Genomic DNA, 14,540 nt, shown 5'->3' with positions numbered 1-14,540 from the left:
GATAGGGAAACAAGTAATAACTTATTTCCCTACTTTTTGAGAGCCTGACAAATTATCATGATAATCCCATTCCAGGCAGTCAGTGGGAACAGCACTTTTTCCATCCCACTCACCGATACTCCCACGGGATTCTGCAGCATGGCAAATCTAATAATTTTAGTCTTCTGCATCAGCATTCTGCTTTTCCTTGAAAACACACATTTTTCTTTCTGTGGCCAGACAGAAAACACATCTCCTCTGTCCTCTCTAGCCACAGTGGGAAGCAGTAGAGAGCAGCAGCAGACTGCAGTGAGACAGATGTGCTTGTGCTTGTAGCATAAAGCCAGCCTGGAAGTCTGTGACACTGATGGAGGATATTTCCCCCATGCAAATAAAAACAGAATTTATAGAAGTCATGGGCTTCATGATCCTCCTGTAATTAAAGAACAGATATATCATTCCTTTGCAGATTTTGAATGTTATTGCATTGTGCATAGACAATAACTTTGGATACGTAATTATAAATAGGAAATGTACTTATATTTCTTGCTGGCAGCATTGTCATCTGGGGTTAGTGGGGAAAATCACACTGCTTCATTATTTTTTCCTGTGGCTTTCTGGAATCCTTTTATTTCCTGTGTTGGAAACTTTCAAAGATAAGATTATTGGAGCAGTCAAATATTGAACTTTAACAGTATTTTATAATACATATTAAAAATGCCCATGTTCTTGCCACCCAGATTTTCTCTCCAATGTTGAGATAAAATATAAGAAATTTTGGTGAAGTTCTGTTCTCATAGCAGAAATGCTGCAGGATGAGGAAATAAATATTAACTCTTTGTTTGAAATGGTAGTGTAGTTAGAATGAAAGTTTCCTATTAAACACAGGCTTTAAATAAGTGGCAAACCCAAACCTGTACCAAGAAACATGTGCTTGATGTGCTGTACTTCTTAAGATGTAGAAAACCTTGAAGTTTGATTACAGCTGCATCAACACGAATCAGAATGGGGGATTAAAGTTATGATTAGCCCTGGAAAATCTACGTATTATTTATGCAAATGTGTCAAATTGAGTTGGTTTTCCCCATAGTCTTGTAAATGAAGAAGACATTTTAGAAAAATTGCAGTTCTATAGAATTCCTATGATTTTGTTCCCTATTCTTGAAAATGTAATAGAAAATGAATCTGATTGAAATGAACGTGACTGAGAGGTACACAGGGACTGCACGTGAAAGGTTCATTTGAACAGAAAGACGGCTGTGGGGGCAGCACCAATCCCTCAGATACTCAGGAGTTGGGGTTCTATTAATTTCTAATGTAGGAACTAAATTATAAAGTTAGTGAATAGAGTGAGGATTTATCCCTGCTAATGGCCACTGAAAGATTTTTTTTCTTCCTAAAGCTCAAACAAAATAGAATTTTTCAAGAAAATTTGAAGATGTTTCAGGGATTAAATCCAATACACCTCCCATATTCCCCCTCTCTACCTTGATAATGTAACTCAAATAGTTCAGTTTGTCATACATGATGTGAGAGATTGTGGTAAAATGTACACATCAATAACCTGCAATTGAGATGAATGCTCTTCTGCTGCAAAGAACTGGGAAGTTTTGTGCTTATGGATCAGAGATCCTTCCCTCCAACTTCTGACAGGCACAAAGCTGTCTTAAGAAGCTGAATATAGCTCCTCATGGCTTGTGATGACAGTGTGGAGATTACAGATCTGTCATGCTTGAACATAACTGTGCTTTGCTGCTACAGAGGGTGCTGGACGTAAGCTTTTAACCGGGATTTTCTTTCATCAGAGCTGTGCTTGAAGATGGATGTTGGTATAGCAGATAACTGGAGACCAGTATTGTGTAATTTGGGAAAAGAGGAAAGTACGTTACAACTACTGGCAAAACTGCTTAAAGCACGTTAATAGGGATGTTTGGGTATTACAGTAGTGAGCGGAGCGTGGTGTGATGCTGTTCCCACTGCCCAGTTATGGGTTTGCTCTGCAGGCTGACAGCAAGGGCCAGCACAGGGACCTTCCACCGAGGACAGTGTCCAACGTGGCCACGGGCACAGGTTTATGTTCGGGTACGTGGTTTTGTGTACCAGGTGAATAACGTGAAGGCACAAGCTCCGGGTGCTCTTCAGGGAGCGCTCAAGAGGCCGCAGTTCACTACGTTGAGTTCTGAAGACCGACGGCACCAAGGACTTCCCACACTTTTATGTAAAGTCCGAGCCTGACTCCATGTGTTTTTTATGTCTCAAAAGTGGTTTTCCTGCTAAAAATAGAAAGTATAATAGGGGGAAAATGAACCCAAAGCGGTGCCTGTCACTTTACAGAGCAGATCCCTCCCCCGGGGGCGAGCCACGGCCTCAGAGCTGCCTCCTCCCCTTAACATGGCGCCGCCTCCCTTTCCTCTTCTTTCCCCTTCCTCCCGGCTCTCCCCTCCTCCGTCCCCCTCCGTTTTGGTTCCGGGGCAGCGGCCCCTTCCTGCGGGCGGGGCGGCGCAGGCTCGGCTCCGCTCCGCTCAGCCCCGGGCCCTCCGCAGCATGTGAGCCCGGCGGGGCGGGGATGCTCTGGCTGCTCTGCGGCCCCTCCCGCGCCATGGAGAGCCAGGCGCTGGTTATCCGCATCAAGATCCCCGACGGCGGAGCCGTGGACTGGACCGTGCACTCGGCGCCTCAGCTGCTCTTCAGGGACGTGCTGGTGAGTCCCGGAGCCCGGGGGGAGAGGGGTTTGCGGCGCCGGGAGCCGGTGGGGGAAGTGGTACCCAACTCCCTGCCTGGGGGCCGGAAGGTGGTGCTGGTTGGTTCAGGGACAGGGTGTTCGCTGTCTGCGCCTCAAAGTTGTAACGGGAATGCAAGAAACCAGGGGCCTGGGGGTGCCAGGACTGCGGCATCTCAGGGTCTTGGCGGTCAAAGGCAGCACTTTACAGTGATTAAAAAAGTGGTCCTTTGGAAACCGGTGCCTCCGTGGCACGGTATCTGTGTGCTGTGTACCTGGGCTATAGCTGCTCTTGCTTTAGATGACAGTGCCCATAGCCGTGCTCTGGGCTTGTTGCATCTCCTTTGCCCTGGACCGCCTACAACCCCTGCCTTGTTTTCTCCCCACGTGCACATCTAGTATACAGGGATACTCTGTTTACTCAAAAGTGGTAATGAATACTTATTACACTTACTGGTTCTTCTTAACTTAATGCTTAGCCCAGAGAAAACTCTCTTCCTTGTGTTCAGCTCAACTTTGTTCAGGATGCCTTTATCTTTCCTATGTAACACATGTCTGCTGAAGACTGTGTGCCATAACAGGTGGATTTGCTGGAAAATGTTTGATATTGGGCCTGTGGGAGACTGCAGAGGTAACTGGAGCAGATGGCAGATGTTTCAGGTTTTGTTCTTCCTAATATTTAGCATTATCTAAGACTTTCTATAGATGGAGGAAGAGAACTCGTGACAGATAGGTGGGATTTGGGGGCAGTTTCCCCTTGGAGCAAGCCTGGGACAACTCACTGTACCCTTCAAAGACAAGGTTTAGTCTTTGAAGCCAGGTTTACTCCACATTCTGCTTCATGTTTTCCATCTTTCTCCCAATAAAGTGAGATAATCCCTGATGCTTGGACTATCCTTTGGCATTTTAGAAGTACTAGACACTTAAATTTGGTTGTATTACTTAAAAGTGAATAGAGAAGTGTTGTCAGATTGAAAGTATGGCTTTGCAAAACCATTTTGCTGTTTAGTTGTCATCCTTGTTGTTTCAGCTTAAAAATAGCTGAGGGTACATGGGCCTTAAACCAGAGCTGTGTAGTCTGTTGAACAAGTATGTTGAAAAGAAGTGCTATTGAAGCTTAAACTGCAGAAGCAGTTGGAACTGGAGCCTGTAGTTTGCTCTGAGCCTCTGACCCTACTGTGATGCTAGCTCTGGAGGTGCAGGAGTGAGGAATGGGGACCAGTATTGAAGGCCAGAGAGGGCTTCAGGCAGCACAGCTTTAACTCAGTGGCTGGACCGTATCTTACATGTGAGATTGCACCTGCAGCTTCTGTTGTAGCTGCTATAGCTGCTCTGTCAGCGGATGCCTTTTTGACCTGAAGTTAAAATAAGCCTGTGTGTTCAGTTGTGATACAATGGTAAAAGGCAGAGTTCCTCTTGGAGCGAGGTCTCGAGCAGAAGTACAATGTTACTGCTGTTGAAGTAGCACCAATAGGCTTCAACTGCATTGATTTATTAGTTGTATCAGGGCAAAGTACTGAGCTCTGGTCTAGTGAGAAGCCCTGCTGTGAAGAGTGTGAGTAATTGTCTCCAGCATGCTGGGAAGAGCCTGGCAGGGCCCTTGATGTGCTTCTAAGAGTTGTTGTGGTCAATGTCCAGGGCCTTTGCTGTAGGCACTTCTACCCCAGCCAGTCACAGCTGCTGAAGTGGGGAGTGTGTCCTTACACAGCTGCTTTATTTAGCAGAGCAGAGCACTATGCTGAACTGCACCAGCCAGGTGGCCATGTGTGCTCTTCGCTCTTCTTCATCAGTGGACATCTCAGATGTGGGGATGAAGGGTGTTACAGCAGTGTTCATCTGGGAGCAGGGCTGTGCAGTAGCATCCTTGGATGATTGCCATTTTCATGTCAAAAACTCTCTCTTGTGCACTGTAAAATCTTTAGAGAAAAGATAAGTTTAATAAGGTCTGAACTGTCTCAAAGCCATCACTTGGAGAGGGCTGGAGCAGCTCTGCTCTGGAGACAGGTTGAGAGAGCTGAGCTTGTTCAGCCTGGAGAAGAGAAGCCTCCGAGGGGAACTTAGAGCAGCTCCCAGTGCCTTAAGGGGCTACAAGAAACCTGGAGAGGGGCTTTGGACAAGGGCCTATAGGGACATGACAAGGGGGAATGGCTTTAACCTGCCAGAGGGGAGACTGAGATGAGCTCTTAGGGATGAGCTCTTAGGCAGAAGTTCTTCCCTGTGAGGGTGCTGAGGTGCTGGCACAGGGTGCCCAGAGAAGCTGGGTGTATCTGGCATCACCCTTCTGAGGTAGCTGCCACAGTCTGCTTTATATGAAGAAAGCCCCATAACATTATCTGATACCAGCAAGATATATTTTTAATTGTGATTATAGTTAATTTAACTAAATCCTAGCAGTGTGAAGAGCCATGTGTATCCTTGCAGCGTTTCATGCTGTCATGCAGGACTATTTCCATCTTCCTTTTCCAGACAAGAAGCTGTGCTACACAATCCCCAAATACCCTGTCCGTACCCATAGCATATAATGTTAGAGTGAGGAGCCTGATGCTCAGGGTGCCTTGCACACTAAATGACACATTTCTTAGTTTTCAGCTGCTCTGATTCTGTCTCTTGAAGGAGCCTTTACAGATGCTAAATGGTGTAGCAGGTATTCAACTGGATACCTGCTGGTTGCTGCTGGTGCTTGGCCTCAACGCTGTAGGATGATGCTTGACCCATGGAAACAGCTCTACTTATATGCTTTAGCTTAGGCATTTTCCTGATTACTCTCTTAAACTGGGTGCTAAGAGCTGTTCTTCATAATGTCACTTTAAATATGCTCTGTGTATGTCAGCTTTGCAGAGCTGCGAGTTACCAGTAAATAGATTTATTTTTAAGGCACCACTAAATGAATTACAATAAGCTTATTTTTTTTCATCAGGCTGTCTGGATTTGTTTGCTCTGGCTGTCAGTGGAGTGTTGAAGCACTTGGTGTTAATTCAGGGTAACCTCATGATGTCATACTGAGATAAAACAAGTTTTAACTGAAACGGGAGTGTGAGCCACAGCGTCAATATTTACCCTGTCATTTAAAGCAGTGCTTCTGTGTTTTCTGCTTCCTCACCCCAGAGAGAAGTGCTCCATGGCTCTTCCAGGGACCAGATTTCAGCTGCTTCCTGAGTTTTCCCCTCTTTATTAGAGAAGCTTTTCAGTTTTGCAAGATAAAATAGAAACTCTTGTGTATGTGAGACTGCTTGAACAATGTCTGCAGGTTGTATTTCATTGTTTGGGGTCTCTGTTGTGATAGTAGAAAATCATCACACGTGCATAATCTAATGAAATTTAGCATAATCCTTTAAGCTTGGGTCACTGAGAGGTTCTGCTGGAGGTCTGAGCAGGGAAGTCTTATGTAGCTGATGAAAATACTACAGTAACTGCAGAGTAAGGGTGTGATTTCCCTCCCTCCCACTTCCTGCAGGGATAGTTTTCCTCACATGTGTTGATTTAATACAAGTATTTAAAGCTGACCAGAACAAGGTTTTGTGGCTGTTGATAGGGTTTTCTTTTCAACTCTTTATGTACTGTAAGACAGTTATGGTGCATGGTTCTTAAATCCATGTACTTGGTTAGTACTCGTTTTAAAGAAGTCCAGATATACACAAACAGTTGTCCTGAATAGGGGCAGAACAAGATCTTATCCTCTCTTCCAGTGCTATCACAGCTTTGGGAGCCTTGGAGCTTCCCTAGTGGGCATTTGGGACTGTCAGACCTGTCTCAGTGCTGTGCTTACATACCTCTTACATACAGTTTGAATGCCCCAGATTGGGCTTCTTTTCTGATAACAATTTTTAAATGGAAACATCTGTGTGCCCACATAAGAACATTTTACAAGGGGCTTAAATCTAATAGGATTGAGGTGTGTTTGCTGAGGAATTTTCAATGTTTAACTAAGTGGATTTAGAAGGAATCAGTTCACAGTACAGTTGGGCAAGACTTAAATTCACTGCTAGGAGCAGAGGGTGCAGCTTGGCTGGCTTCTGACAGAACTGGAGAAGTATTTAAATGGAGGAATTTTTATTAATATGGCAATGTTTGAGGGGTGTTTTGCTTTTTTTATCTCCTTAGATTCTCAGTCTGTATCATTAGGTAGCTATATTGAAAATATTTTATCTTTTATATGCCATTAAGAGTTTAAAATGAACCAATAGCATGTAATTTTACATCTAAAAGGAAAAGATGAGAAAGTTGTAGAAATACTCTTTGCTTCACTTAGCTCTGTGGAAATCTTTGGGTTGCTTTTGCTGCTTTCTCATTTTATTAATTGTGGCTCTTCAACATTGCACAGAATGTTTAATTTCCTGGTTTTAGACAAAAAGCAACAAATAGCAAAAACAAAAGTGACAGGACAGTGATCACTAAAGCTCTGATGCGGAGGGGGGTGCTCAGCACCCTGAGATGCTCACAGTGCATGTTCCACAATAAATATGTTGTTCATTAATTTCTAATCACTCGGTGACACTGTCAGTGGAGAGATTGTCTGACATGAGAAATCAGGCAGCAGGAAGGAGCAAACCATGCTGTGCATTTCTGCCGTGCCCTGACATGACATATTGCAGCCTTGCAAGGGCTGACAGCAGCACATGCACTGGGAGCTCAGGATGACTTCAGTCTGAGCAGTGATTTTTCACTGAATTTTGAGTAAATGCAGTGTGGAAAGGCAAAAAAAACCCAAATGACTCTTTTCCTTAGGGTTTATTTGTACAGAAAAGTGCTGGTTTGGAACAGAGTTGTATAACACTTGGAAGTGTTTGGTGTATTTTGTGATGGGCTTGTGTATGAGTTGCACATCTCCTAAGGGAGGGCATCACTGTAACACGGAGGCTGGAGGTTGTCTTCCAGGTTTGCGCTTCTTTGGGTGTTTTAATCAATGTTAGAATATATGTATTAAGGTTAAAAGTTTAAATTCTGATTGAGGATGACAAAGAGCCCTCCAAACTTCCCCCCTTGCATGGAGCAGAGGCACAGCGCTGCTTTACAAGGTCCATTTCCCCTTTGCTGGGTCCCACCGCTTCCCAGGGCCATTGTGGAGTGAAAGCAACAAAACCTCATGCAGTCTCACAGCTGCTGTTGTAATTCACAGTGGCCCTGAGCCCACCTGGAGCTGTTTGTTGCCCTACTCTCAGGTCAGGATATGGAGCTGTGTGATGATATCTTGCAGTGGGAGGGAGGACCAGGGCAGCTGGGAGATGGAGAGGAGGAATTGGGGTGATGTGAGCAGGACTGAGAGATAAAACATGCTTTCTTAAATAAAAAGCCACTCATAAACCTGTTCTTATGACTGACTCGGATGAGGTAGATGTATGTTTTTTATAACCTATGGACAAAATTGATTCTTTAAACTGTAAAACCAAACAACACTGACTAGTTTGCAAGGATGATTTTCTTATTTGAAAGAAAGCAGTTCTTTCTCAAGGTAGTGTGGAGAGGAAGGAGGAGAGCACTGTGATTTGTACTGATCTGTGTTGTGTGCTAAAGTTTGTAACTTTGGGGCAGTGGTGAGCAGCAGGTCTGTAAGTCTTCAGCCTGCAGCTGGGTGTGATTATCCTAAATCAGATCATAGATTAGACATTAGGAAGAAGTTCTTCCCTGTGAGGGTGCTGAGGCGCTGGCACAGGGTGCCCAGAGAAGCTGTGGCTGCCCCATGCCTGGTAGTGTTCAAGGCCAGGTTGGACACAGGGGCTTGGAGCAACCTACTCTAGTGGAAGGTGTCCCTGTCTGTGACAAGGGGTTGGAACTGGAAGAGCTTTAGGATCCCTTCCAATCCAAACCATTCTGTGATTTCCCAGATGATACATAGCTAATTCTTCTTTACATTGTAGGATGTCATCGGTCAAGTTCTGCCAGATGCAACGACAACAGCATTTGAGTGTAAGTATGACTTGTATAAACTGTCTCCTTGGTCACATTATAGGGCTGTCATATTTTTAAATAAATAATGTTTATGCTCATTATATCTTCCAGTTAAATATTTATGCATTAATGCAAGTTTAATGCTGATACTGAGCTAAGCAATATTTTATTATTTAATCATATCTTGAATGAGCATATTTCTACACCATAGCTTTACTCACCAGCACAACCTCACCCTGCTCATACTTTTCACTGCAGTTCTTTTGCTGGAGTTAAAAGTATAAAGAACCTGTAGGTCTGAGGTTTTAAAATGTTAATCCTTCATTGGAGGAATCCAGAAGAGCAGCAGCTTTCCCAGAAATAGGGTCAACAGACAGATTTGTACCAAATACAGCACTGTTAGGAATTAATGTTTTCTTTCCCTGCAACAAATGGCTGTGTTTTGCTGGAAAGAGGCTGTGGGTTTGGTTTTCCTTTTCTCCTTCTGCTGGGTTTAAGCTAAATGCATCATCTTCTGTCTCCTGTGTGAGAATAGGAGTTACTCAGCTTTGTCTCCTGGAGGAGGTGTGAGAGCTGCAGCAAGATGGCACCAGGTTAGACTGGGGCAGAAGGAATAACCTCTAAAAGGCCACATGGGTCTGGTTGGGAATCTGGGAAAAGCAGCTGCTGTGTATGATCAGAGGAAGCTGCAGGTTGGGGTTGTCCATAATGGCACTTTCACCTCAGGAAGCAGGTTCTGTCATGTTTTTGCTGAGTTAGAAGAGCTCTTGGTATGTTAATGCAAACTTAGACCTGTATCTGCTAATAGTCATATTTTAGCTCTGTTCTTTGAACCCTGTTTTGTTTTCTGAGGGATTCCTGGGGGATTGTCCTATCTGGATAGCAAGAAACTGCAAAGGGAGTCAAACATCAGTGTCATACAGGATAAGATACTGAGCTAGAGTTCTCTTCCAAGTGGAGAGGGCTCCTGCTATTCCCTTTTAATGCTTATTATATCTTTTTTCCTATGTAACTCTGTGTTTTCCTTTGATGGAGATGAAATATAAAGAAGGAGCTGGAGGGGATTAGAGGTGTTATATCAGTAAGGTAGTGATGCTGAAGGTGAGAGAGCAGATATGACAAGATAGGGCCTTCCATTCTTATTAGCATTTCTCCCCTTTTCAGAGGTTTATGGGTAATTCTGTGTGTAGATAATCAAAGGAAATACTGGTTTTATGGTCCTTCAAGTGCTTTTTATCTTTCTTTTCATATGCTTGTGTTTTCCCCTCCTAAAACTCCAGACACCTCAGAGTGGAGCTGATGTGTTAGTTCTCTGTAGCCTTGACATCTCTCCTGCACTGCTTTTTAAAGCAAGTCTTTGAGCAGGGACCTGAGCAAACCCAGGCTCCAGACCTTGCCAGGTTTTGTTATGATTTGTAAATATTTATTTTCCCCCCATCCCTCCCACATCCCCCATTAGCTTCGTTTGAACTTCATGCACCAGCAGCAGTCGCTGCAATCAGAGCAGTAGCCCATATTAATGGTACCATGTGTAGAACTTTCCTGGAAATACTTATTTCGTTGTGTCTTCTAACATCTGCTTCTGTGCTTTCAGTTCATGTCTCTAGTCTGTCATTTACATCTGCACAAGCCCATTTCCCCTGCCATTTAACTGGCATCTAAAATATGTTATGTATATTGATGCATGATTTTCCTGGTTACTTTCTCCATATCAAATTCCTGGATTTCACCAGCTTAAGCTTCGTTCTCACCTGCTTCATTGCTTGTTCAGATGTGGATAATTGCCATCCAGTGCAGGCTTCTCTGCTATGGGTTTAGTTATTGTTATCTCCAGTGTACCAGCCTTTGCAGCTCCTACCTGGGGCTGCACTTCTGTTGGACCTTGATGTGGATTTCACCATTGCATTACACAGCACTACAAATAAAATCACTAACAACATATGGCCTGTTATGATCCTTTTATCCAAACTCTGCCATTTTGTATAGCTGTGACACACTGCAGATTTTGTGAAGATTGCTTCATAATATTTGTTTACCATCTGCTGCACTCTATTTGGTATCTTGTGAGGATTTCTTCCTCCATTTTAAGTGACATTAGCAAAATCCAGCCAATACATGGGATTTTTTGGTTCTACTTTTGCTTCCCTAATGTGCTGGAAAATCATATTGCTGTGCTCTAGGCAAGTAGAGAATCCTGGAAATCTTTCCAAACCCATGTGTCAGATCTAGCTCGGTTTTGGGCTGTGCCCACTTAAATGTGGTGGTATGAAAGCAAAGGATCTCTGCATGGATGAGAGATACGTTTTCTTCTGGTTTTGCTCTTTACAAGCATTGACAGTTTCAGGTTTGGCTTTTTGAATGCCAGGTAACGTTTTGTGCCTTTTCATCTGCACAGTTTTAATGCATTCTCTTTGTATCACCATCAGGAATCTTGCCATTCTGAGAACTAGAGAGTTAATTTCTTAATCACTTGCAGTGAATAATGTGTGATTTTTATAAAGGTTTTGCAAGTGGCTCTGAGAGTTTCCCACTTTTATCTTTTCCTTTTTTCAGTGGCTCCAGCTCTGTTCTCTCAACCCAGGCCTGTTCATCGGCTTTTATCTCCATATATTCATTTCTCTGTGTCACATTTCCCCTCTTCTGCATTTCAGTCTGATCCCTTCTGGATGATGCATGGTATTTGTTGTGTTCACTATTCCAACAGCTGCTTCTTCAGCCTTTCCTACTCAGTTACACACTGCGGTTGGGAGTTGGGTTCTGGCCAGGTAGCAGTTTTACAGCTCCTCCTCCTTGCTGCCTAAAAGGTTTCCAGGCAAGGAAACATTCAGTTTCAACTCACTAACTCTTCTTAATCTTTTCATCATTCATGACTTGCTGCAGGCTGCTAACCTGAGCAAGTACTTTTAGCAATCTGGCAGTTCACCAGTTAAATTTCCATGAGATGAGGCTCTTGTAAGATGTGGCTGTGCTGTCTGGTTCCTCCCCCAGCTTCCCCATTTCCAGTGTCCCATAGCTCTCTTTAAGGACATTAAAAAAGTGTAATTCTGAGGTTTTTATGTTACTTTTTACCTTCTTATTTGTCTCTTGGTTTGCTCTCTGTTCTGCATTGTTTTTTTCATTATAGCCTCAAAATTACTGGGTAGGTTTTCAGAGGTAAAATGAACAAACTCCTTTTCTTGGGTAATTTTAATTTGTTGGAACTCTTCCCTGTTTCTGCTGCATAACTAGGAGCAAGAGTGAGTTTTCATCCAGGGATATAATGGCACGTTTTTATGCTGATATAATACACAGGTCTGTGATAGCAGAGAGCATGTGTATCAGTTAGAGCATGTCTGTAGAGATGGGGACACACAGACTGCCCCAGCCTCTGCTTGCATCCTGAGCTGGCCAGGAGCAGACCTGCTGTGGAAATGCACTTGCTCATCTCCATGTTCTCACCCTTTGGTGTTTAACAGGGGTTTGAAATATAATGGGTGTGTTGCTCCTCAATTTCCCAGTGCATGTTAGCCCAGGCAAAGGGCTTTTCTTTTGTAACCCTATGGCTTTCTGACTAACTTGCCTTCACCCCAAAGCTAGAGCAGTAAAAAAACCTTGCTCTTTCACAGCTGATTCAGAGGGGAAGGGTCTGTTCCTTTATCTGGATGAGGTGCAGGTGTCCAGTGAGTGGAAGAGTGAGAACTTCCCACAAGGAGCAGTACAGGAGAGGATGAGTGGCCATTGCTGAAGGAACCTCACTGAGAGTCTCAGGAACTGCTGCCTGTGACATTGGAGTGTGTTGTTGCACCAGCTGGTGCTAATGGGGGGATTGCCCCCCCGGTAAATCTGCACCTGCTGAATCCACCATATGTCTTTGGAATGTCTTTTCCTCCTTCAGATCTTCATGTTAATAATTCTTCCTGAATGCTTTGCTCTGCTGGAGCCTCTCTGGATCTTGCTGCCTTTCTTCTGGTGTTCTGGTTCTAAGCAGCCTCTTCGCTTACTCCAGAAGTGCCTTGTCTGTGTTTGTGTCCATGCCTGAGCCTTCATCATGAAAACATGATTGTCTGGTAATGCTGTTCCTGCCTCTGGCTTCCACTCACATCTGCCCGGTGAACTAAACACAGATTGGTTTTACTAATTCACAAACTTCATCTAAATTTCTCTATATAAACCCTGTGGATTAGTGTCCACTTAAAAGATACCATTTTTAAGCCAGCATTGCTGTGCCATGAAGAAGCCAAGATGTGTGCACTTGTGACAGGGATGGGGACAGAGGAGTGGGAGGAACTTGGCACAGGGCAGGTGAGTTGAGGTTGGGTCGATGATAAGACCAGAAGCTTTTACTGGGAGAGAAACAACTTTATTTTAGTTTTATTTTAGTTTCTGATGAAAAACTGCCCAAACATAACTCCCTCTGGGAGCACTGAAGCATGCTCAGAAGCTTTACTTCATGCTTACTGTGTCGAGAGGATACCTTGATGGTTTTCAGCAAGGGGTATTGCAGTGTACGTAAGGTGCTTGGCTTCTGAAGAGGCTCTGGCACTAAAATAACTTGAGAGCAAAGTTTTGAGCACTTCAGGTGAAACCCTTACATATTGAAATTGTAAATATCCTTCTTCCATTGCTCACGAATGTAATGCATTTCTTTGTTAGATGAAGATGAGGATGGTGACCGGATTACTGTTAGAAGCGATGAAGAAATGAAAGCCATGCTGTCCTATGTAGGTATAGTATAACAAATGCTGATACTATCCATGTTTCTGTTTGTGTATTTTGGTTGTATCTAAGTGTTAACGTCAGCTGCAGTGCTCACAGGACAATATTCCTCTATTAAGTTGGAGTAAAATATCCCTGTATTAAGTGTTTAAAACCTGCATCACATGAGGTACAGGGACAGGCTTGACTTTAAAAAACAGAGGCTTGTACACTTACTGATCATATCATAAACATTAAGAATAATGCATCTTAATGACTTTTGCATTAGGTATGGAGCAGGCTAAATGGACTATCAATTTCTTGTATTTTTTATGCAGTACTTAAAGTAACGGCTCATTAAAAATGAACCCCTGGGCTCTAAAAATTTTTCAAGATCTACTTTCATCTGGAGACTGTCTCACCCCTCCTCACAGAAGAGTTTCATTGTAGCTGCAGGCTCAGTATTCAGAGAGGATTTAAAGATGTATCTCTGGTTTTTAATACGAGAGAGATGTGGCTGTGTGTGCCTTCATAGACATAGATGTGTGTAAAATCTGCCTAGATACCTATAAATCTCAAACCTGTCCACAGAAATCAAGGATGCAGTTACGTCTTGAAACAAAATAATTTGAATATAGCTTCGTGTTGCAGATGTTAAGTGATTTTTCTCACTTACATTTCCTTTTGAATGCAATTGATAAGCAAGAAAATAACAAATGGGTATTTTTTCTCCAAGCCAGATGGGCTGCTGGTTCCTTAGAAAGTGCACTGCTCGCTATATTAACAGCCTTAACTTGGACCATGTCAGAAACAAACCCCATTTAGTACGGTTTGTAGGTAGGATTTAATGACTTGGTTCAGTTTAGTCCTCACCAGTTCCCTGTTGCAGAGGAAGCAGAGCAGGGACATGCTTGGATCACCTCCATTGTGCCCGAGTCTCTGCTTAATGGATCCCTCTTGGGCACATATTCTCTAGTCTTTGGCAGAACAATGTAGTTTTGTTGTTGTGAACTTAGCACGTTAATATATCAAACGATGAGTGTTTCTCATGAAGGAGACTCATATTTTCTAGGCTTCAGGAAGGGCTCCTCCATGGAATTCTGATCCTTTTGATATCTGCAGAGGTTGTACTATTTCTTGCCTTGCGCAGGCTGGGGTGGACATTGCTTGACTGGAAGTCTGTTAGCAAACCCTGGTTCAAAGAGGCTTTAGTCATTGCCTGTGACTTAATCCTGGGGTCAAAGAAGTGCAGGTTCCAGATGCTGGTGATTGATCTCTGTGC

At 43.5% G+C, this 14,540-nt stretch overlaps 1 protein-coding gene across 3 annotated transcripts in view; it reads left to right on the top strand.

Annotated features, from left to right (window-relative positions):
• Nucleotides 1-2,459: 2,459 nt before the first annotated feature.
• MAP2K5 (mitogen-activated protein kinase kinase 5) overlaps nucleotides 2,460-14,540 on the top strand; it is a 120,105-nt gene continuing 108,024 nt past the window's right edge. For 2 of the 3 annotated variants that reach the window (XR_004550026.1, XM_031048677.2), the window contains exons 1-3: nucleotides 2,546-2,680; nucleotides 8,554-8,602; nucleotides 13,217-13,284. Coding sequence is in view for 2 of the 3 variants with exons in the window: in XM_031048677.2 (XP_030904537.1) it covers nucleotides 2,546-2,680; nucleotides 8,554-8,602; nucleotides 13,217-13,284 (252 nt within the window). In the remaining variant the exon portion in view is untranslated. Of the gene's footprint in view, nucleotides 2,681-8,553; nucleotides 8,603-13,216; nucleotides 13,285-14,540 lie in introns of all 3 variants that reach the window. The other variant, XM_005148805.4, reaches the window with a different exon arrangement.

Source organism: Melopsittacus undulatus, chromosome 9 (assembly GCF_012275295.1).
Source record: "Melopsittacus undulatus isolate bMelUnd1 chromosome 9, bMelUnd1.mat.Z, whole genome shotgun sequence".
Classification (NCBI taxonomy): domain Eukaryota; kingdom Metazoa; phylum Chordata; class Aves; order Psittaciformes; family Psittaculidae; genus Melopsittacus; species Melopsittacus undulatus.
Note: the sequence above shows the minus strand (reverse complement) of the source record. Positions and strands in the feature narration are given on the sequence as shown.